The sequence below is a fragment of the Pyrus communis genome, chromosome 13 (genome assembly GCF_041283825.1).
Source record: "Pyrus communis isolate YQ-2024b chromosome 13, ASM4128382v1, whole genome shotgun sequence".
Taxonomy (NCBI): domain Eukaryota; kingdom Viridiplantae; phylum Streptophyta; class Magnoliopsida; order Rosales; family Rosaceae; genus Pyrus; species Pyrus communis.
In genome coordinates this window covers 20,244,856-20,268,503 of record NC_142577.1, presented here as the reverse complement: position 1 = coordinate 20,268,503, position 23,648 = coordinate 20,244,856, and the positions used below count along the sequence as shown (strand labels likewise).

At 37.6% G+C, this 23,648-nt stretch overlaps 4 protein-coding genes across 12 annotated transcripts; 2 read left to right on the top strand and 2 right to left on the bottom strand.

Moving 5' to 3' along the window:
* Positions 1-1,332: 1,332 nt before the first annotated feature.
* Positions 1,333-2,894, bottom strand: LOC137736731 (uncharacterized). Of its 2 annotated transcripts, none has more exons than XM_068475973.2 (2): positions 2,754-2,894; positions 1,333-1,691 (listed from the first exon to the last, which is right to left on the bottom strand). In XM_068475973.2, exon 2 carries the CDS (start codon positions 1,687-1,689, stop codon positions 1,516-1,518), a length of 174 nt encoding a protein of 57 aa, XP_068332074.1. In that variant the 5' UTR covers positions 1,690-1,691; positions 2,754-2,894; the 3' UTR covers positions 1,333-1,515. The 2 variants fall into 2 exon arrangements, with proteins under 2 accessions (XP_068332074.1, XP_068332075.1); XM_068475974.2 differs by lacking the exon at positions 2,754-2,894 and adding an exon at positions 2,433-2,572.
* Positions 2,895-3,011: 117 nt separating this feature from the next.
* Positions 3,012-5,060, top strand: LOC137736730 (NADH dehydrogenase [ubiquinone] 1 alpha subcomplex subunit 8-B). The gene is made up of 2 exons (XM_068475972.2): positions 3,012-3,201; positions 4,726-5,060. The coding sequence occupies exons 1-2, from the start codon at positions 3,014-3,016 to the stop codon at positions 4,856-4,858; spliced, it is 321 nt and encodes a 106-aa protein (XP_068332073.1). The 5' UTR covers positions 3,012-3,013; the 3' UTR covers positions 4,859-5,060.
* Positions 5,061-5,174: 114 nt separating this feature from the next.
* LOC137736729 (serine/arginine-rich SC35-like splicing factor SCL28) lies at positions 5,175-9,322 on the bottom strand. 7 transcript variants are annotated; one of them, XR_015954766.1, is made up of 9 exons: positions 8,949-9,307; positions 8,456-8,533; positions 8,103-8,267; positions 7,902-7,966; positions 7,740-7,779; positions 7,017-7,360; positions 6,675-6,920; positions 6,176-6,391; positions 5,175-5,394 (listed from the first exon to the last, which is right to left on the bottom strand). XR_015954766.1 is itself a non-coding variant. In XM_068475969.2 (7 exons), exons 1-7 carry the CDS (start codon positions 9,131-9,133, stop codon positions 5,385-5,387), a joined length of 759 nt encoding a protein of 252 aa, XP_068332070.2. In that variant the 5' UTR covers positions 9,134-9,307; the 3' UTR covers positions 5,175-5,384. The 7 variants fall into 7 exon arrangements, 3 of the variants coding, with proteins under 3 accessions (XP_068332070.2, XP_068332071.2, XP_088538632.1); XR_015954765.1 differs by having other exon boundaries at positions 6,675-7,360; positions 8,949-9,322; XR_015954768.1 differs by having other exon boundaries at positions 6,675-7,360; positions 7,902-7,963.
* Positions 9,323-17,004: 7,682 nt separating this feature from the next.
* On the top strand, positions 17,005-23,013 carry LOC137738007 (squamosa promoter-binding-like protein 7). 2 transcript variants are annotated; one of them, XM_068477606.2, is made up of 10 exons: positions 17,005-17,727; positions 18,793-18,965; positions 19,070-19,293; positions 19,391-19,465; positions 19,571-19,678; positions 19,790-19,907; positions 20,029-20,164; positions 20,664-20,826; positions 21,345-21,908; positions 22,385-23,013. In XM_068477606.2, the coding sequence occupies exons 1-10, from the start codon at positions 17,165-17,167 to the stop codon at positions 22,706-22,708; spliced, it is 2,448 nt and encodes an 815-aa protein (XP_068333707.2). In that variant the 5' UTR covers positions 17,005-17,164; the 3' UTR covers positions 22,709-23,013. The 2 variants fall into 2 exon arrangements, with proteins under 2 accessions (XP_068333707.2, XP_068333706.2); XM_068477605.2 differs by having other exon boundaries at positions 22,382-23,013.
* The last annotated feature ends 635 nt before the right edge of the window (positions 23,014-23,648 follow it).

Genomic DNA, 23,648 nt, shown 5'->3' with positions numbered 1-23,648 from the left:
ATTCTCAAGCAATGTAGGGTTTGGTCTTATCATTAGGGGTGTGCTACCCACACACCCTTTGTTAATTTATGTCCGTTGATCTTCTTCAATTCATCCGATCTGATGGCTGAAAGCTAAAAATGTGTGGGAGAAGTAAAAAAAGATGTGTGGATATCACACCCCTATCATTAAACTGTGGGTTTAACATTTAGTTGGTGGTATGAAGAATTATCGTATTTTTGTTGCTTCTCGTTTTATTGTTGACTTATTCAATCATGTGACTACAAACAAGAGAGAAGATGTAAGGGAATAAAACGAGAGTGCAGAGATCATTTTTCTTTTCCAATTATTGGATTCAAAGGAATAGTTTCACATAACAAAATCTGAGGAGCGGGATACAAATACGAGATCGCAAGTACAAGAATAAATAATCTTAAGCACATGTCGTTAGAATAACAAATGAGAAATGATTGTTGTACTTTCAAAAGTTTTATGTAATTACTTTTTAAACATCAAACAACTTGCTATTCTTCCACCTACCACCAAGAAACCAGTACATTGAGACCATCAACATATCAACCAAGTCAATTGAAGTCAACACAGGAACCTGATGCATGTATAAAAGAAAATACTCAAAGCCATAACTTGTTTTTGGCTTCTGTGCTGAGGCAAGTGCGGCCCTCTTTGCCCGAGCTTGTCTTGCACCCTACTCGACCGGCTTCTTCTTGACATGGAAAAAACCGGCGCCAGCCGCTGAGATGAGTAGGTAGCCTTTCACGACAATTTGACTTGGAGCCGGCGGATCATCTCTTTTTTTAAGTGTGCTTTTGCACAACAATTTTGGTCGGCATGTTTAACGTGGTTTCGTGTTTCTTCTTGGTTTCATGATATTCATGGTTTTGGTACCCCACATTTTCCATTACCACCAAGAAATCAGTACACTGACCATCAACATCTAAGCCCACACAACCTGAAATGTACATTTGCCTCTTCAGATGGGACATAAAACCTAATCAAACTTTGGCGGATGAATCTCCAATTCCAACTCTGGTGACTAGGGTGGATTCTCAGGTACAACCAGGAATGTTAACCCCAATCGGTATCTCTCTCATCACGTGTACATGCCAGATTTTCTCGGTGACTACAACCCAGAAAACAACTCAAAAGCAAACAGCTAGGAACGTAAGACAGAAAAGCAAACATCATATGGTCGAGACACAGAACCAAAGAAGACATAACAATGCTATGATAGAATGATGGTCTTCCAAAAAAGAAACCACAACACATTAACTCTTAATAAAGCTCTTCAATATTTCAATCACCCATGTTTTCGAACAGCATGAGAATAGTAGATTAGCAATCAAAATTTGAGCTTATTATACTTCAGCTAGAGAGAGAGTGTGTGAACTTTCATCAAGATACAACAAAAAACACAAATAATTAAATCAAGTTTTTACCTTTAAACAGAGTGCCTACAAGTACTATAGGAAAAAGATGGACAACAGTGAATAAATCCACATTGCACTGGCAACTTGCTCATTTCATTTTTGCCTCGGTAAATAGAACATGACGATTTACCCGAGGGTCGAATTTCCGGAACTCAAGCTTCTCTTGGACCCTACTCGGCTTCTTCTTGACATAGAAAAAACCAGTCCCAGCTGCTGAGATAAGTCGGATGAACAAGGTAGCCTTCTTCTTCTTTTCACCCATTCCTTAATTCAAACAGCAGAAAGACAAAGCCAATCAAAAGTGAGAGAAAACACAAGTTTCACTACACAAACAAAAAAATGTTCAAACTAAAGTTGTGCATCTGCAGTCAAAAACAAAATTCCTACATGGGTTCAATATCGCCCCCCAACAAAAAGGAAAAAATAGTCAAGAGGAACAACAACTATCTGTAATCCAAATCAATTAAAGTAGTTCTCGGAACAGAAAATCCCATCAAATCGCATGGGGAGAGGTGTAAAATAGCATCCCAGAAAGGAACCGCTTGGGGAAAGTCATAAACATAGGCATAACATCAACAAAGGCCTTTGCACAAACAAGTTTACAGCTTTACATGGCTGAGAATCTGAGATTCATTCTCCCAAGCCCACAGAAAAACAAAGGTTGAATTTCTCTAAACGTAATCACTTGAGTTCATAAATCTGAATAATATCTGAGAGGGAGGTGATTTGTACACACAATTTTTAGCTCCTCTCACCCCCCCCCCCCTCCCCTCCCTTCTCTCTTTCTTCTCTTCTTCTCTCTCCACCCACTTTTCATTTCTAACCATCAGACTGAATAAATCCAACAAAAATGATGAAATGATTAAACATAGGTGTGTGAGAAGCTAAAAGGGTGTGCGTTTTTCATTTCCCTACTTGTTACCACGTCACTGCCCCTCAATTGATATGATATTTACCTCTAGACAAACACTCATAAACACAACTACCCTAGAACCATAACAATACCTTTATCCAACCGCCTTTCAAATGGCTGCAACCCAACTCAAATTACCCAAATCCAGAGAAACCCCAGTTGAATTCTGAGCAGAAACTGATTCAGATTGGGAAAAAATTAACTGGGATTTGGGAATCCAAGTGGGTTTTGAACAGGGTCAGATTGGTTTGGTTCTGGGTCTGATTCAACCTTCCATCAAATCACAGAAAACAACATAACTCCTACAACCATTCTCATTTCAAAACAAAAAACGAGTAAACAGAAAATCAAAACAAAAACCAAAATCAAAAGAAGAGGAAAAGCAGAAATGATTGAAGGAATTTCGGACTTACTGTTCAACTTTTGTAAGCTGCAATCGCCTGAGAGGTACAAAGCCGAAATGGATTCTGAAATTGGAGAGCGCGAAGCCGCGGTGAATTCAAGGGCAAGGGTTTAGGGCTGTTGAAAGACTAAAATGCCCTTTTAATCTTTTCTTCTTTTCTTTTTGGCCCTCCAATGTCACCTGGTGTTTGTGGACTTCTCCGGATTAACATTTTTTAGCTTCAAACTTTGGATCTTTTTTCATCGGAATCGATCGGAGGAGGAGCTGGAGATGGCGAGCGCGGTGGACGCAGCGGGAGATCCAATCCCAACGTCGGCGGTGCTGACGGCGGCGGCGAAGCATATTCAGTTCAGCTGCCAGGCCGAGAACGTGGCTTTCCTCAAGTGCAAGAAGAAGGACCCGAACCCCGACAAGTGTCTCGACAAAGGTCGTCAGGTCACCCGATGCGTCCTCACCCTGTAAGCCAATCTCAAATCCGCTTCCTACTTTTTTCAATTTTCTGAGTTTATTATGAATTCTTACTTGTTTGTGTGTGAACACTTTTGAATCGAAACGTTTCGGTGTTGTGATTTTTTTGTGAATTGAGGCTTGGTTTGCTCGATTGAGCTCAATGTGGTTCATGGGTTATGCAATATGCTCAAATTTTTGGGAGACAGAGAACTGATTCAACAACAACAGCAAAGCCTTTTCCCACTAAGTGAGGTCAGCTATATGAATCATAAAACATCATTACGCTCGGTTAGACAGGGAATTGATTAATCGAAAATAAAACTAAAGGACACTAAACAGATAATAAGCCGTATATAAACTGCGGTTTAATATAGAATTGGGAGAAAGTAATGCCAAAATTTGTAAGGTCTAGCTGGATATACTTTGTATTTGAACACTTTTCTGTGCTTAATTGTTCACCCTCGGTGTTAGAGTCGGTTAATCCCGATGCTTAATTGAGTTTGGACTTGTATCATATGCCATAAATTTTGAAATCATTAGCTTCATATCAGTTGTGGGGAGCAGATTTCAGGAACTTCCTTTCAAACCTTGTTGATTCGACTTGATTCACCCGATGGTTGCAATGTGACCGTTAGTCCGTGTTCCCTCAAGTTAATATAGGAAGACCGTTTGGTAACCTTTTTCGTTTCTAGTTTTGATACGTATTTCCTTGTTAGATAGAGAGGGGAAATATACGGGAGAAAGGGGGAGCGAAGAAGGGGAAAAAAAAGGGTGATGAGAAGCAGTTGGAAGAAATGTGTACAGAACGGCACATAAAATGGGAAACTAGAAACGATTTTGAGCTGCTTTTGTTTTCATACAGTATCTTTCGTTTTCCCCTTACTCCCGTCACCCTTATGTACCAGGAAATACTGTATATTTTCCTCTCTTGCAACTTGCATCTATTACAAAGTATAACCCACATAGTATGTTGAACTTGGGTTTTATGACAGTATAGTGTTCTTTTGTTCAATTGCTTTCCTGTTTTTCTTTTATATTCTGAACTCTATATCTTCATTTTTTTTTTCCCGCTTAAACGTTTCTTCGTTGTTCCGTGGTGGTGATGTTTGTATGCATCCGTCCTCATTCTCTTACAAGTTACATGACATATAAGCATTTTTCATGTCTTATCAAGTAGCCTAAAAACACTAGAGTATTTCCCCAAAGAGGAAAAAATAGAAAATCCTGCCGGTCTTTACTTGTATAGAGACACTCTCAGACCATTAGTTAGCATATGTTGTGTGGACACTCCCTAACAGCGTTTGAATTGGATCAGTTTTCAAGTATAACCACTCCCTTTACGTTCTCTTGCCGCAACTTTTTGATATCTGCATTTCCTTCGTTATATGTTCACTATTTTCATATTTGGAATTGGTTGTGATTTGATCATCCTGTTAGTTTCATGATGTCTATGCAAACTTGCGCGCCGTCACATGCATACACGAGCGGTATGCCTTGTTACGCATCTAAATACGAGACATTTCTCCCTGCAGGCTGAAAGATCTTCATCAGAGCTGCACAAAGGAGATGGATGCTTACGTCGGGTGCATGTATTACAATACAAATGAGTTTGATTTATGTCGCACAGAGCAGGAGGAATTCGAGAAAAAGTGTCCGTTGGCATGAGAATTCTACTCCTAGTTTCTGGAGCTCCACTTATTTTCTTAATTGTTATGTCCAAATTTTGCTTGGGAAATGCTTCCTTTCCTTGCAGGAAAATTTACACCCCTTTAAAGCTTGATTGATTTCTCTTGTATAGCACTTGGTACTGTAATGGAATAATTGGTTTAATCATGAAAAAACCAATCCTTGTTTGGTTTCCTTTAAATTTAGTATTACGAAAAACCAAAGAAAAATATACCCTCTTCTTTCTTCGTCGACGTGGGATTTATAAATCAAAGAAGAATCAATGGGGCGGAAACAAGGAGACTAGAGGAGTAACTAAAGTGAGAAACGCCAGCAAAATTACCAATTAGAAAACTTAGATCCACCCGACTAACATACAGATAGAATAAATCCATACGACAAAAACCGATATGGTCCAAAACTCATATTTACCAAAATATTCATCTTCCAGAATACTAAGCGTATCACTCTAGCTAACTATGCTCAGAGTACACTTTGAAGCAGCAACCAACGTACCCGACAGGCATCAGCGAGGACTGCAAAGCCAAAAAACATAATAACAATATACAGATTATCACCACAGTAGTTACGTCTAGCCAATGTAATTAAATAGATAGGATATAAATATGACTGTACAGCAATACTTGTAGAAATTATCACCACTTTTACCTATTTGGTTAGCCAATTTAAGCATAAAGGGTCATACCCGCACATAACTTTAGGGAATCTCAATCACCAACTACATTGAGACCAGACTATTAGTATCCTTCCTAGGAGGGACTTAGAACGTAAACCCTTTTTCAACTGGTCTTACAAACATATACAGAACTTTTGTTAGCACATTCAGCATTAAAAGAAAGGTAAAGCGGATAAGCTTTCATCCTTGCCTAATGACTAGAACCAAGCCCAAAGTAATTAACAGCCACACTCAAATTATACAACTAAACCCAACCAAAAAATAACGGACAATGACTTGGAAGTAGATATTGTTTTCAAAATAAAGTTGAAATTGAAGATGCAAAATGCACTAAACTCCACTTCCATAAGGGTATCTCTCACACATTATATGAAGCTATATTCCGCAAAATTAAGACCATACTAAACTCCACTTCCATAAGGGTATCTCTCACACATTATATGAAGCTATATTCCGCAAAATTAAGACCATACTAAACTCCATTTCCATAAGGGTACCTCTCGCACATAATATGAAACTATACTCCGCAAATTTAAGACCATACTCAGTGGCCTCAACCAAGCTTATTATGATTACACTAGAAATTCTTTACATGAGTACAAAGTGGAAGAGGCACCTACCTGTAGGATTGCGAACGAGACCTTGACGGACTGCGACTGCTACCCCTAGGACTCCTTGATCTGCTGGATGCATACTCTCTCACATCACGAGGACTCCGACCATTCTCCCTCGGACTTGGGGACCTCCTGTAGTCTCTTCCATCCCGTGGTGAGGGAGATCGTGAAATTGATCTAGACTGTACTGGCGAGCGATAATCATCCCTAGCCCGACGGTCCCTTCAAATGGAAAAAACACTTTATTATGTTTTGAAAAAAAAAAATTGCAGATGCAGCAAGAGAATAAAATATGAAATATTCCAAATGAATAAGAGATATCTACTAAAACCATCTTTCATTTTCCACAAGTGAAAAACTTCCCCATTAATAATCTACTACAAGTGCACAAAAAAAAGTAATGTGGGCACAGATCAACAATTCAGAACCAATTATCTGTTTCAAGATAACAGAACAACTACTTACATCCTCTTCAAAATCTAACCGATCAAGATATGACCTTTACCTGAACCTTTACAGGGTTCTGAACAAAAAATATGACACTTGGTCCAAACACTCAGAGTTAGGCTAGTACTGGTTGATCAGCATCTGAAAACTTCATAGCCCACTTTGCCCCAACTTTTCTAAAACCAGATAATATCTTTTCCTTCAACATGTCACCATACTCTACTGGTAAAAACTTTGAGTGGCTTCATTTCTTTGCAGATGATTTCTTTCTTTGGCCAACTATAAGCTTTATATTCTTTCTTTACTGGATGGTATATGCAAAACAAGATATCAAACTTAACAAATTTTCTTCAAAAACTTAATTAAACAGCTAATATAAGAAGGAAAAGTAAATATATACTAGTAAAGATTCCAATATCTCTAGCACCCTGTTTAGCTTGTCAGTTCAGTCGGTCGTAGAAAGGTCTCACAAACCGAAGTCATAACAATAGAAACCCAATGCCATTTGCAGATGAAAGTTGATGGTGGATATAGATGGTACTTATGGAGAGCATAGGTGGAAGGTAAAGAAGTTGCCCATCACTTGTATGATCTCTTTTCTCATTAAACTTTACTAATCCAGAAGTCTTTAAATATCCACCATAGTCTATGGAGAGCATTGGTGGAGGGTAAAGAAGTTGCCCATCACTTGTATGATCTCTTTTCTCATTAAACTTTACTAGTCCAGAAGTCTTTAAACTATATCTGTATAACAAGGCCACCAGAAAATATTACACAATTCACTAAACACATGATTCATGCAAAAGACACGATCTCCATACCTAAAGAAGATTTCATTCTGCAATTTCACCAGAAACACAGGTATGTGAACATAAAAGTTGGATTCAGAGATTTTCCAATGAAAATGTGATCACCCTCTATTGTACTCATCCATGAAAACACGAATTCAAAAACTATAACCATTGATCAATTTTGGAAAAAATTATATCGCCACATGAAACTGTCGCTGATGAATCTACCACACCTTTGAAAGGAGTAACCACCCAACCACGCAGACTACGGTGTAATAGAAAACAAAACAGTGTTAATGAATAAAAGATACGTCTAGAGATAATATACAGACCTTGAATCACGCCTAACAGGTGATGGTGATGGCGAGTAAGCTGTGACCAAAAAAGTTTGACGATAGTTAGAAGAAAAATAGGAGCAAAATTATTTCACAAAGGACTTGAAATAAAATCATGCATGTCGATCAAAAAATGCCAAGTAAAAGTTTAACACTGACAACGATATTGCCGTCTTGGGGACCTCGGTGGAGTTCTCCTTCTGGAGCTTCCTCCATGTCGACTACTGCAGATAAATATATAATAAAATAAAAAATGCATTATAAAATAAAATAAAAATTGTATTCATGAAGTGAATATGTAATTATATTTGGGGAGGCATAATAAACTATGGGGTAGTATTGGAGCCAAATACAATGTACCTTACGCGAGTAGTTGTGCGCATTTCTTGCGGAGTTTTTCTATTCTCCTCAGCAAACACAATTCTTATCTCACGCCCACCAATAACTGTATGATTCAGTTGTTGCTTTGCTTCTGCTGCATCCTCACCATAACGGTACTTCACAAACCCAAAACCCCGTGGCTCCCTATGGATGGAAAGTATAAATGCTGAGTAAAAATAACTTACATTTGTGTTATCCAGAAAACCCAGAATTATATCAACTTTCACAGGAGTATCTATTCCAGCGTGCAAGTTTTAGACCACTGAACCACGGCAGAAGAAGAACCACATTACGTACAATAATTCACTCCATAACAATCAAGAATGGCATACCCTGTGTAGTAATTCTTAGGAAGATACACGTCCTTTACGGGGCCAAATCGCTCAAATGGGATCCTAAGATCTTCTGGCCTGCATATAACAGGTAAACAATGAATAAGCCTGGATGTTTAGTAATGAAAAAAAAAAAAAAAAAAACATGCATCCGTAATTTTGGTTAATGAACTTGTTGTAATTAACTCAACTAGCTGAAGGATTAAGTCTATAACCATGTAAAATATAGTTATTCTTCGATAATATACTAGTATTACCATTAACAAGAGATTAACACACAATCCCATATTTAGAAAAGTAAAGCACAAAAAATTACTAAAAAAATACCAATCATTCACAATTACAACCCAATTTTAGTCACGCATTTGAAGAATAAACTACATAAACATAAAAACGCCACAACATTAAAAATCCTGATTGATATAAATACAAATATATATATACATATCTATGCATCCACAGAGATGGGAGAGAGATACATATACATATATACCTAGCGTCGAGAGGGAGATTGCGAACGAGCAAACCGGAAGGGGCAGGAGAACTACGGTCTCTGTGAGACCTACTGTCACGGTGTCGATCACGCGGCTCGTCGTCGTATCGCTTGCGTCCGCGAGGCGGAGTCCGACTGCGCCGACGAGGGCTGTAGCTTCTGCTTCGGCTTCTGTACCTGGCCATTGTTGCAGCTAGGACTTGAACCCTGAGCGCGCAAAACCCTAACCCTAGGTCCCCTGTCTGATGGTGAAGAAGAACCGAAAGGAACGAGCGCTTGCTGCTTGTGTGGGGTGTTTTGGGTTTCGGATTTGGAAGGAGGAATTTAGTGCGGTGCAGATACCGATCTAATGATGCGCGCTATTCAACTAACTCGGTTCAGTGTGTTGCCCAAATAGTATTAACCTGGCCCACCTAGCTACCAAGGCCCAACCCAATCGATTTTGTTATATTTCTTTATTTACAAAAAACTCCTAAGAGCAACGGAGTATAATTCTCTCATCTTCTAATCTTTCTTCTCTTTCATTCCCTTTAATTTAAAAGGTTTCGATTACGCCATGTTTACATTTTGTTTTGAATTTTTTATGTTAAGAAAAAGACAAAAAAAAGAGTGTAGAAGGAGATGGTAATGGTAGGGAAGAGAATCCTACTACAATTACAACTCCACTCCAAGCAATTACTGCCCATGCTATTCAGCCAAGGCAATTATTGGCTTAAGTGCATTTTCACCCCTAAACAGAATTATCCAAGTTATTGTTATTAAAATATTACTATTTTTATTATAAAATAGTAAAAGTTAATTTTATCTTTAATTTTGGATATAATTTTTAATCAATCTCATCATGCCATGTTTCATTATACGAAAGTACAATTTTTATGGATAGACTTTTTTGAGTACATTTATAGGAAAAATTATAATTCTTTTTAATATTTTTCTAAGTTGTTTCATAATTTTTATCTAACTTAATTAATATGGACCGTTAGATTACATTGTATGGTTTTTCCAAAGACCCATATTTTGACATGTAATCCCAACAATAATATTTTTTTTTTTCTGATTTTTCCTTCTTTTTTTAATTTATAAGCCCAAAAAATCTGGACCGTTGATCGAGATATCTAACTGACCAGAATTCACCACGTGTACTCACCATTAGATTTGAATTCAAATTTTATTAACCTTTGGAAATACAATGGCACAAAGTGAGCCATATAGCCCCCATTTCTGAAGCGCTTAGTGCGCCTGCAGCGCGAGCTTCAACCGTGTTTTCTTGTTTGCTCACTTGTAAATTCTTGCGCACGTAATTCATGAGCTTAGCGCAAAAAATTTAACGTGATTGATGTCAGCCTGACATCAAACGTAGTCACAAGGTTGGGCTATTCTAGCCCATGTCCTTGGTCGAGCCCGCTATAGCCCAGCTAATCGGGCAGCAGGAGTGGAGTAGTTTTGGGGAGCTTAGGGGATTGGATACCCCAAGCAATTTGCTTGGGGTGGAACTACTCTAAGAGGCTAAGACTCGAGCAAATGCAGTATGAACTCGTCATTCATACGATTCAAATTTGAGACCTCATACTTACAGGGAAAATGCCAGTAAATCAGAGTGCTAATGAATACTGGGGTACAACTTTCATCTCTTCACATAACTTGAGATCTCCTGCTTTGAAATTTTTTCCATCATCACATGTTTATTTACTATTAGTGAGACATGTCATTTTTATCCTTGACAAATTATTTGTTAACCAACCATAAGTCGGCCTCATGCTGAATTATGTGTTCCTTTCCCAATTTCTACAAATATCATGACGAATTGAGTATGTTTACCTCATACTTAGAACAATTTAATTTTCTAAAGGTGTAAATAAGCCTGTCCTAATTTAATTCAATCCATTCCAATATTAAACACAAAACGAAGCCTTAAACAATATCTTTCATTTTACGCCAATTAATACTACGATCTAGTGGTATTTCTCTTCACTTGTAAGTGAGAGGTCTTAGGTTCGATTATCGCCAAAGGCAAATTTGAACAAAATTATTTATAACCCATTGTGAGGCTAAGTCCACTCCCTTCCCTTAATGTAGATAATTTTGTTGTTCAAAAAAAAAAAAAAATCTTTCATTTTACACGCATCACATTTTCTATATTCCTATGGTTCTACCATTAACACTTGACAGTCAAAACCCAATTAATGACAAAACATAATAATGTTTTTTTCGATATTTGTATAATTATTTCACATTTTCAATACGGGTGGTTCTATCTACACTTCTCTCATAATTTTCGTTTGTCAATTCAAATGAATTGAAAAGAATAAAATGACAAAAGTTAATAGGAGTATGTGAAGATAAAAAAGAATGTGTGGATAACATCATCCTATCGATATTTCTAAGCCAATGTCCCTTTGTTTCAGTTGCACACTTTTTTTCTTCTTTTTGCACACATATTATTATCTTTTCACTCATTATTCTTTACTTTATTTGATGAAAAGCTAAACATAAGCATAAATGTACTTGAGAGAAATGGAGGTGTGGAATCATTTTCCTATCATTTTTTGTGTTTTATTTTCTATTTATGGTTGTATGAATATTCAAATAATTTTATTTTCTGTGGACAATATTCAAATTATTTAAAAGTTGAACCCGTAGCTTAATTTGAGCCCTAATTATACCAATTGAGTGTAATAAGAGAATATGCCATATACTCAAAACTCTGTTTAGTGGTTGCAAAACCACCAGCATACGTGTAATGCCATATATCAAAATCATTGATTTTACCTTCTTAGTACTACGGCGTAGTGGTATTCATCTTCACTAGTAAGTGAGAGGTTTTTAGTTCAATTCTCGCCAAAGGCGAATTTGAACAACATCATTGCTAGCTCATTGTGAGGCTAAGCCCACCTACTTCCATTTAGTATAAATAATATCGTTTGTTTCAAAAAAAAAAAATCATTGACTTTATCCCACACAATAATTCACATTGCACAAAATCTCGTTGATCTTGAAACATAAAAACTACCATGTATCCAAATTCTTCCAATAAAACATCAAGGGCCAATTAGTAACCAATTTATTTATTTATATGATGAATCATCCATCATCTTCGTATCATTAGATGATTTGAGAGGAAGTGAATCTAAATAAGGTCCCGCCACTTAGTACTAATGAGTAATGATGTTTCTTCATTTTTTTTTCCTTAATTTCGGTAACAAAAAATTCAGGAGGAGGGGAGGCTACACCATCATAAGCGTGGACATATCACAAGCCTCTCTGAGGACTTACAGAATAGGTCTTAGCTTATTTGATGTTTCTCTTTGAGGACTTACAGAGAAAATTTATAACAAAAATCAATCTACAAATTCATTAGCGGACATGTAAAAGAAGTCATGAAACAAAACAAAATGATGAATAATTTAGGAGAAACTATAAACACTAATCCAAATTGCAACAACAAATGATATTCAAGTGATCATATATTGGCTAAAATTTGGAACACTTTGGAGGTGGGGGCTATGTGCAATTGCGTAAGTTGCTCCTCCTCAAAGTTGGAACTGTGTTTAAAATGGTTTTTAATTTTCATGTTATGTACATTTTTCTTGCACGTATATTTACATCTACGACATCATCCTTCTCCACTCTTAATTTTTTTTATACACGTATATCATATTTATATCTAACAAACTAAAACTAAAAGTGGAATTATTATCCAACAAATCCTAAATTGAAATATTTAAAGTGCCTCTCATGACCCAAAATTTGATTGGAATTTGGAAAGTGTGTGTACATGTATTTTCCGTTAAATTAAATTTGATAAATGCAAGGTCATTGATTGTAGTGACATAAAGTCTTTAACCAAGGACTAGGATTCTCTCCGAATCCTTTATGTGCATACTCTTGAAATCAATTCATCATGGTCGTTCACCATATATCAAAGGGTTACGATCAGGTCGATCTCTCATTTTCTTCTTCCTCTTTTTATCCACCTTCACAGACCTTGAACTCCCCCAACAACCCACCACTGCATACTCCAACCCTTCCCCTCTCAATTTCTCTCTCTCACAACACCTACCGCCTCTCGCTCCTGTATTCCCATCGTCGTGACATAATCACCCCATCCTTTATGACCTCTTCTGCCTTGTCTAGCAAAGAGAAGCTGTTGGCGTGAAGGTGACGAGATGACGCCGCACAAGCGAGGACGACGGAGTTGGGGGGGGGGGGGGTGGTGGTGGAAGAGTAATTGTAGGTGTTAAATAGTTTTGAGCTTTTTAACCAAAATAATCATTGAGATTGACATAATGTCATAATTCCTCATTTTGGTCCATGATAATGAAAATCGATAGAAGTGGTTATTGAGTCTGTCTACCGTAACTCATTTTGGTCATTCCGTTAAATACTTGTCAATATTCTAGTTAAATTGTCATGTGAACACCTTTTTAAGGGTCTTTTTTGTCAAACCAATCCCTCCACTTAACAAGGATATTAACAATTTTTTTGCGGAATGATCAACATGATTTACAGTGGACAAACTCAATGATCACTTCTACCAATTTTCATTTAGAAACAAAAGTATGTCAATCTCAGAGACCATTTTGGATAAAAAAACCAATAATTTTGGTAATGGATTGGTGAGAGAAGGGAGAAGAGGGAGAAGAGAGAGAAGGCAAAGAACAAGAGTTTGGACGGGATCGTAACCGTTCGATCTGTGGTGAATGACCAAGATCAATTGATCATGAAGATCCGCACTTAAAGGATCTAGAGATGATCCTGGTCCTTTAATAGGCATCACGCTCATGTATTTACTCCTCAAAACTCATTTTTTTTACAAAGTATTTTATCTTAAAAAATTTCTCTCATTTTATTATTTATTTTTTTCTATATAATTCCTGGTGATAAGGGGCAGAAGGAGAGCATCATTTTGCAACCTTTTGTTGTTTTATGCTTAAGAGCAATCTATTATTGTATAGACAATTCAAGTAGGTAAAATTGTATTATACAAGACTGATATGGTATGTTGTTTATTCTTATAAAACGAGATGTGAGGTTTAATTTGCCTATTTATGTTGAAACAGGCAACATTCTACTTATTTTAAAAAAGTAGATAAAATGTACTTCCTCAATTACCAACCGCGTTTAAGCAAATTTTTTAACTGCATAACTCGTCAAAACAAGATTGCCTACTCATCATAAAACAATTAGTAGTTGCTCTTCATAGTTTGTCCTGATGATTTTGCAACACAGAATATGCTCTCTGATTTTTATGATTATATTCGTGGGGCCGCGTTAGCTGTCAAGCTCCTCTTATCTACTATTGCTTTTGAATTTGTTGTTCGACAGATGCACATGTCCTCACCATTTCACTGCCAGATTTGGCAGCCAGTCAACCTCAAACCATCCGACTTCACCAACCCACTCTCTTTGAAGATTACGCGCCACGCACATCGCCAATCTCACCGTGCACTTCGCGCGTAAATGGCAAGCGCGCCTAAATCAACGTCCCTTGCCGGACGGAATAAACCCAAAGTGTCGTCATAATTTGCCACGCTCGTCCAAAACGAGCACGCCACGGCCACGCTACCCTTTCTATTATCTTCAACCCGGAAAAAGGGGAAAGTAAAAAATGGTTTGCGCAATCCGGGCGGAACACGACAGGCTCTCCACTCTTAAACAACGCCACATGCTTTATCTTGTTTTTTTATTGTCTCATGATATTTTTAATGTCATTAAAAATTGCATCGGTTCCTATTAAGCGGGAGGTCCATTCTATTGGATGAGCGTCCTCTTCATATTTTCTTTGTGAGATCCTAGAAATCCTCACATCATAACTGTTCATCGTATATTATACGATCAATTTTTATCAAGTGTTATTTGTGTTTAATTTTAAATAAAAAAATTCAAATAATTTATAACCTCACAATGTACAATAAATAACTAAGATGTGATGATTCCTAAGATTCCCACTATTTGGATCCGAATGGGATCCAAATCCCATTTTATTCCCCCCTGTTATGTAGTTATAATGTTCATCAAAACTAACCAAAAGGGCTTCAAAATTTTGTATTTTAACAAAAAACCATATACAAACTTTATTTAATGATAAGGACAAAAAATAAAAAATAATCCAACCCAACCGCGCGTAAGCACGCACCAACCAATTCAAATATCAAATCAAGCCTTTGCTGTAACTGTGAGCAGATAGAACTGATAAGAAGACTAACGTGCATTGCAAAATAAGTAGTGGGAGTAGTACAATGAATGATGAAATGGAATGGATGGATGAAATAAATTATTTTTAAAACATTTCATTGGAAAGGAAAAGTGAGAGTGAAGCTTCAATGACTCTTTTTTCTTTTAGAGATGGAGAGAGAGAAATCTGTTTATGTACATAAAGAAAGAAAAGAAAAGTAGTAATTTTAAACAGAAAATCAATGGTGCAAAAGCAGCACCCAAATTACTTTTTAAATATTTCAACGGGAAGGAAGAGAGAGAGTGTGTAAGGAAGAGAGATTGTGAGGGTAGAGCCAACCAAATCCTTTCAAACTGACATCAACAAACTCCAAAAAATTTTAAAAAGAGAGAAATTTGAGATAAAAAAATATATTGCTGACATCAATACATGACAGTAATTTGTAAGGAAATAGTTTTAAAAATAGTGATAATGCTAGTGTTCGATTTTAAGAAATAGTCAATGTTTAGTTTACGAAATAGTTAGCTTTTTGTTTAAGAAATAGTCAATGTTTAGTTTACGAAATAGTGACAGTACTAGTTTATGAAACAGTGATAATGTAACATCCCACATCGCCTAGGGGAGTGATCCTTAAATGTATATTCCCATCCCTACCTAGCACGAGGCCTTTTGGGAGCTCACTGGTTTCGAGTTCCGTAGGAACTCCGAAGTTAAGCGAGAAGGGGGCTAGAGCAATCCCATGATGGGTGACCCACTGGGAAGTTGCTTGTGAGTTCCCAAAAACAAAACTGTGAGGGAATGGTAAGCCCAAAGCGGACAATATCGTGCTACGGTGGTGGAGCGGGTCCGGGAAGTGATCCGTCCTGGGGCGAGATGTGACAAATTGGTATCAGAGCCAATCCCTAGCCGGAAATGTGCCGACGAGGACGTCGGGCCCCCAAGGGGGGTGGATTGTGACATCCCACATCGCCCAGGGGAGTGATCCTTAAATGTATATTCCCATCCCTACCTAGCACGAGGCATTTTGGAAGCTCACTGGCTTCGGATTCCGTAGGAACTCAGAAGTTAAGCGAGAAGGGGGCTAGAGCAATCCCATGATGGGTGACCCACTGGGAAGTTGCTCGTGAGTTCCCAAAAACAAAACCGTGAGGGAATGGTAAGCCCAAAGCAGACAATATCGTGCTGCGGTGGTGGAGCGGGCCCGAAAAGTGATCCGCCCCAGGCGAGGATGTGACATATCAACACCAGTTTTTGAACACAAATATTCGTATTAAGTTGTTAAAAGTATATTTTTTTTTATCCAAAGTGGTTAGAGGTGGTTGAGATGTGATATTTGTTGATCTTGAGCATGAGAAAGCTTTTGGGCATTTACATTTACAAGTTTACCTCCTTGAAGGTCGAACCATTTCAATTTTTATTCGTAAAGGTAATCTAAGTTTTAGAAAATATCTTTATTTGAAAATTAAAAGTCGATTCAATATATAAATTATTTACTGTCACAACATTTTATGCATAGCATACACATTAAACTCGCGAACAATTTTATATAACTCTAGCATTTAGTTTATTTCTAAACAAGTATCAACAACAACAGTCTAGTAAAAGTACTATATTCTTGATTCATCGTATAATGTTTTATGCTTGAATATTACTAATAGAATACGCGTCATAATTTAAATCAATAGATATTAGCATTGCTAGTGAATTTGAGTTTTTTTTTTTTTTTTGATAAAATTTTTTTATTTCCAACTTTCAAAAGGTGCTTAGAAGAAAATGTACAATTTTTATTTAACGGTCAAAGGCTCAATGAGCGGTGAAAATTAATTTATAAAAAATTGAACCGTAAAAATTATTTAAAAAGTTGAACTACTTAAATATTTTGACTATCGCGGAAATATGATAACAATCATTTGTAATAAAAACCCAAAAAGTTGCCACTTTACTTAGAGCGCCGTTGGGAGGAGGAGAATCTTGACGTCTAAGGTAGGAGACGTTAGGTCAGCTGCCGCTGCCAGGTTTAGGTAATTTTGACCCATAAACGATGGAAAGGCCACCCTCTTTCTCTCCAACGCAACCGCGACGGCACCGTTTAGACCAACCACCTAGGGTTTCACACATGGAAATTCAACCGCCGCTGCCCTCCGACGACACCTCCACAGTCTGGGATTGGGGAGATCTCTTGGATTTCACCGTTGACGACGACTTGTCCATCTCGTGGGGCTCCGCCGAGAATCCGGACCCCGAGGTCGGCCCGGCCCCGGAAAGACCGCCGGAGGATCCGAATCTCAATTCGAGTCGGATAAGGAAGCGGGACCCGAGACTGGCTTGCTCCAACTTCTTGGCGGGTCATATCCCCTGTGCGTGCCCCGAGGTCGACGCGAGGATGATGGAGCTGGAAGAGGAGGAAGCCGGGCACGGGAAGAAGCGGGTTAAGACTGGTCGGGCCCCGACCGGGACGGCGCGGTGTCAGGTCCCGTCTTGCGGGGTCGATATCAAGGAGCTGAAGGGGTATCATCGGAGGCACAGAGTGTGCCTTGCGTGTGCAAATGCGATCACTGTTGTTATCGACGGTGAGACCAAGCGTTATTGTCAGCAGTGTGGCAAGTAAGCTTAGTTTTTTACTTCATTTTTAGGGTTCTCGATTCTGTTGTTATGGAAGTTTCGGTTTTGTAGCTTCGAACTGTTTCACTGAGTAATATTTCGGATAAATTGGTTTTTCTAGCTCAATTTGGGGGTAGTGATTGTAATCAAACTTAATCGCTAAGTGCTAATGACGAGAACAATATCCACAAATCGTTTTGGCTTCAAATTGACTGTTAATTTGAAGGCTTTACCTAAGTTGGGGCAGAAGGGTTTCGCTGGACTTGTTTAACTCCGAAAAATGTGGAGTAGGGAATGTTTAGAAGCAATGCTGACAGTATCAACCCTGCTACTGTTAGACTACCCTGAAGTCTCTCTGTGTTCGTGAGCGAACACAGAAGAGATAAATAGTTACTCAAGGCTTAGATTGATATAAATTAGTGCCGCTAAGCAAATTTGGTAACGATAAAGCACATGATTTATCTTACCGGGAAATCATTTGAATTTGTTGGATAGAATTTGTCTGTGGAAGTGTTTAGGTGTAGGGAATCGGAGAAATTTTCTTAGGAACGAGACAAGTATCACTCTATCAAAAAGGATATGCCTTCTAAGCTTTCTTCTGCAATGCTGGAAATATTGGGGAACTTTCAGTGAAATTAAAAGCTTGACAAAATAAATAAGAAAAGCAGTTACGAGGATGGTACAATATAATGTTGGGGGAACAAATTTAACGCAACAGACACAGGTGGTTTACTTTGCACGGATGACACCATATTCATTTGTTGGTTCAGAGGTACTGAACTAAGATAATAATATCAAGGTGTTAGCTTCTTTTGGCTAAGGCTTTTTTATGTATAAAGATGGATGCTGAGAAAAGTGAGGTAACCCCTATTAGCAAATTAGCACATTCTTTTATGCATACTGCTTGGTGTTTTTGAGAAGTGTGGCAGGTTAAGTGAAGAAATACTTTATACCATATAGAAGATCAGCTGGTCTGAGATGAGAGAGTTGTATTGAGGAACTGCATGCATTATTCTTGTTATAATGTGCTGGGATTATTTTGATATTGGTTTGCCCATTCTTTGGCAGGTTCCATGTCTTACCAGACTTTGATGAAGGTAAGCGGAGTTGTCGAAGAAAATTAGAGCGTCATAATAACAGACGGCGAAGGAAACCTAGTGATTATAAAGGAGCAAGTGGAAAGGAATCACAAAAGGAAAATCAAACTGAAGAGACCAATTTTGACGGTGGAGCAACAGAAGGTATTTAATGTTTGTTTTTTATGCAAACAGCTTGTAAAAGAGTAGTAAAGCTGCAACGCTGCTTTGGAAGAATTTACTAGTCTAATTGTATGTATAATGTACAGACAGTCTACAGTTAAGTAGTCAGCTGAATGAGAAGGAAGAATTGCTGGAGTCTGAAGGTGGGCGAACTCTTATCCTCTGTTCAGTGCCTGAATCCCAGAATGTCCATAGTGACAGTGTTGTATCAGTTATGGCTTCTGGTGAAACCCAAAAGGATGCAAGAAAACATGATTCTAACAACTCTCTTTCTCCGCCTAATTGCGACAACAAAAGCTACTCATCTATGGTAGGTTTTGCTGAATGTCGTAGCTTTTGCATGGCTGACATTGATTTTAATATGAGGAGCTCTGTTTGAGGCATACTGATTTGATACATTCTTGTAGTGTCCGACAGGTCGTATATCATTCAAGCTCTATGATTGGAATCCAGCAGAATTTCCTAGAAGACTCCGGCACCAAGTACTATTAAAAGATTGTCATTATAGTTTAGTATATACAGGGAGATTTTTTTTCAATGGAAAAAACAACAGGAATCGATTAACAAGTGGGCATATGTTTTTGCAGATCTTCCAATGGTTGGCCAATATGCCGGTTGAGTTGGAGGGATATATCCGCCCCGGATGTACTATCTTGACTGTTTTTATTGCAATGCCCAAGTTTATGTGGATGAAGGTAATGATGTTGACAATCTTATTTGTAAGATTGAGTTTGGCATAGCCTTTCTCTTACCTTCACTCTACAAATTTTGTTCAACCACTTTGGTTTTGACGATTTTTTTTTCAGTTGCTTGAAGATCCTATATCATACATACATGAGTTTGTTGCTGTACCTGGGAAAATGCTATCCGGGAGAGGCAATATACTTATTTATCTAAACGACATGATTTTCCGTATTGTAAAAGGTAATCTGATGCTTCATATGGTGTTATGTTTCTATTAGTTTATTTCGTTTTAGGGAAAGTAATTGGTCTTTACTAGTATTTTGAATTACTAACGTGCTTCTTTTTATTTTGATATGCACAGATGGGACTTCTGTAATAAAGAAAAAAGTGGAGGTGCGAGCCCCAAGGCTTCATTACGTTCATCCTACATTTTTTGAGGCTGGCAAACCCATGGAGTTTGTTGCCTGTGGAAGTAATTTATTACAACCCAAATTTCGGTAGGGCTTCCAATCAAGGTTTTCCATCCATTTTAGTAGTTTATTGTGTTGTACTTTTGATTCACTCCTTTCAGCTCTGTTGTGTATCTTGTCTCAAATTCTCAATCATGTATTATTACGATCAGCTTGCTTTTTATTCACACACCGTTTCCTATAAACGGTAATTTATTTGAATAGTTAATACACTTGATGGGCACTCTCAACACTCTACATAGACTTGTCACCATTTGATAGCACATAATTGCTACTCTTCTCTGTTTCTCCTAAACTTTAAAACTCATGGTGATCTTGAGATGTCTATCAAGTATGGAAAATATTTATAGTTGTCTGATGGCATAATCTTCAAATCGTGAAGCTTAATACCAAAAAAAAAAATTATGGTTTATTGAAAGCTTTGCATTTTGGTGTATCTTTTATACTATTCTGTTAACTGTTCCATGCATGTAGAGAGCAAATTGTTGTCACATAAGCTTCTTAATAAAGATCTTTACGGTTACAGGTTTCTGGTATCCTTCTCCGGAAAGTATCTGGCCTATAATTATTCTCCTCCATCTTCTCATAGTCAGATTGAAGGGGACACTGCTAGTAATTTGGACCATCAATTGTGCAAGATACAGGTCCCTCAAACTGACGCAGATTGTTTTGGTCCTGCATTTATTGAGGTAAATATTCTGGTTTCTTTTCTCTTTCTTACTTTCTTTTACACCACGTTCAACTATCAGTTGGGACGTTCAATCTATCTATATGGTTGTTGGTCATATGTAAATATTTCTGATATATATTTAAGCCTCATTGTGGTTATATCTTATCTAATTATATTTCCACTCCAGTGATCATAATGGCATTATGACCAGGGATTTATAAAATTGTTATGTGGATGGTTTCTTTAGCTGGTCATGCATTCGAGAGCGCTTGTGCTTCGAACTGGCATCTCGTATGGTATATGGCAGAATTACGTAGGTTGCTGATAACATTAGCCATAAGCTCTAACTCTGGACCAGAATCTGCTATATCTGTACTGTACCAGATTCATGTAGACAAAAACAAAACTTTAACATTCATATAGAATAGAGATATAACCATGGTTGACCATAGCATTTTAAAGCATGATACTTGGTTTTGAAATTAGCACGAATTTTTCTTGTTTCCTAATTTATTACTGATGGAATCTATGTTGCAGATTGAGAATGAATCTGGCTTATCCAACTTTATCCCGGTACTCATTGGGGACAAAGAGATTTGTGCAGAAATGAAGACTATTCAGAATAGATATGAAGAATCTTTCTCTTCGCAAGGATTACACTGTTCTTTCAGTGGTTCTCTTTCAAACTCCTGTGAAGCATCTTCACTGAGGCACACAGCATTTTCTGAAGTTATTTTAGATATAGCATGGTTATTAAAACAGCCCTCGTCAGAAAACTTTCAACAGATCATGACTGCTTCACAGATTCAAAGATTCAACTATCTATTTAACTTTCTGATATCCATCAAATCAACAACCATATTGGATAAAGTTCTACAAAATCTGGAGATTCTGATGGCTAAAATGGAGTTGAACAGTGCAACAAATGGCAGCACTGACGCAGATATGAGGCTATTACAGAATTACATGAATTATACCCGTGATCTTCTTTGTAAAAAATTCGAAAGCTCTGGAAGGTTGGTGAAAAAAGAGGATCTCGTCTCACAAAGTCAAACCTGCTTTCAGAATGATGGAAAATTGGTTGCTCCATTCCACTGCCAGGTGAGGGCTTCAGTTTTCAGATTTATATTTTCTGATATCAGTTAATCCCTTATTTAAGTTAGCTTTTTGCTTTACATTTTCCTCATTTTAAATTTCGCATTTATTCTCACCTGGGGCTACATATCTCTTGTACTCGTGAAGGAATTATTTGATTGTACAGCTTGCCTAGGTTCTGGTTGAGCTTACAATCCTTGTTTTTCTTTTTTCCTCCATTTTTACAATTGAGATAACAGTTTTACATTTTCCATCTATGATCTTATGACTATTTTGAATAATTCACATTTGAATTTGTATCTGTAAAATGTTTTCGAACTTATAGCTGGTAAGAGATCTTCATTGGGAGTATGGTTGTTTTGTTGAGGATGATTGATGGCTGTATATGTTTAAAATTTCTTTACTTTGTCCTGTTGTAGTTTAGCATTATTTATTTCATAAACTGATACGGGTTTGGTTACATGAATTGTTATGTAAAGCAGGATACGGAGATAACTGTAGATGGTAGGATGGGTGTGATTGTGGGTTCAACTTCTGACGAGAGAAGTGAAACTGTTCCGCTTTTAAGTAAAAAGGCAGTTGGTAAAGCTAACCTCACCAAGGAATTGCCTAGTGTGGCTAAGAGTTACACTTCTGGGGAGGTCTTAAGGTCTCGCTCTGGTGGGATGTTCTTGAGATTTCGCCCTACGCTTCTCGTAATATCTGCTACAGCTATCTGTGTTGGATTTTGTGCAGTCCTCATCCATCCTCACGAGGTTGGCGAGTTTGCAGTAACGATTCGCAGATGTTTATTTGACAAATTTTAGATGTTTAGGCATTTTTTTCTTCGCCCTTTGATGTATTTCGCAGCCCCTAAATCTTGTGTACATATTATCTCCACTGTACACAACTTTCTAACACTAGATTAAGACAAGCCGCTAAAAAGTTATATTGTCACCGTTGTACTTCTTGCTGGAATCGGAAATTCCGGATGCGCTTTTGGGCGATGTTTGCCCACGGCGTTTGAGATGGTTATAATTCTGTTCGAAAATGAAGCTTTTGCTCGTAATTTTGCTGTAATGTCTAAAGACAGGTTGCATGTTGGGCGTTAATGACAAAACCTGGTTTCCAATCGGTTTGCTTCCAAATTGTAAATTTGTGAATATCTGAAATCAAGGGTCTTCTGCCTTTTGAATTCTAGTTTTAGCAGTCTTTGTAAGAGGAAGTTGTAGCAATAGTCTTTCAAGTTTAACTCAATTGGAGTAACGGTCCTTTAACTAAAAATCTGTGACCATTGGTTTCTTAATTCATCAAAACGAGCAACTATGTTCTGTTTTGTCAATTCCATTAGAAAATTCGTCAAAATGAGTCATGTGCGACGCACGTGAGGTTGAATCAATGGGCAAAAATGAAAAACCAAATAAGAAAAATTGTAGTAGTGGTCTCTCAACTTTAATCAAATTGGAGAAATGGTTCCTCAACTTTAACCAAATTGGAGTAATGGTTCCTAAACTTAACCAAATTGTAGCAGCGGTCCTTCCAACGTGACTCATTTGGATGGAATACTAATGGAGTTAACGAAAATGACCATAGCTGCACATTTTGATGAGTTAAGGGACCAATGATCATGTATTTTTAGTTGAGGGACCATTGCTTTTCATTTGGGTTAAAGTTGAGTAGCTATCTAGTATCTCTACAATTTTCTTGTCTTTGTAAAGAAAAGTGTACTCATTCCAAAGAAAAGAGTGACACCATATTATATGGGGT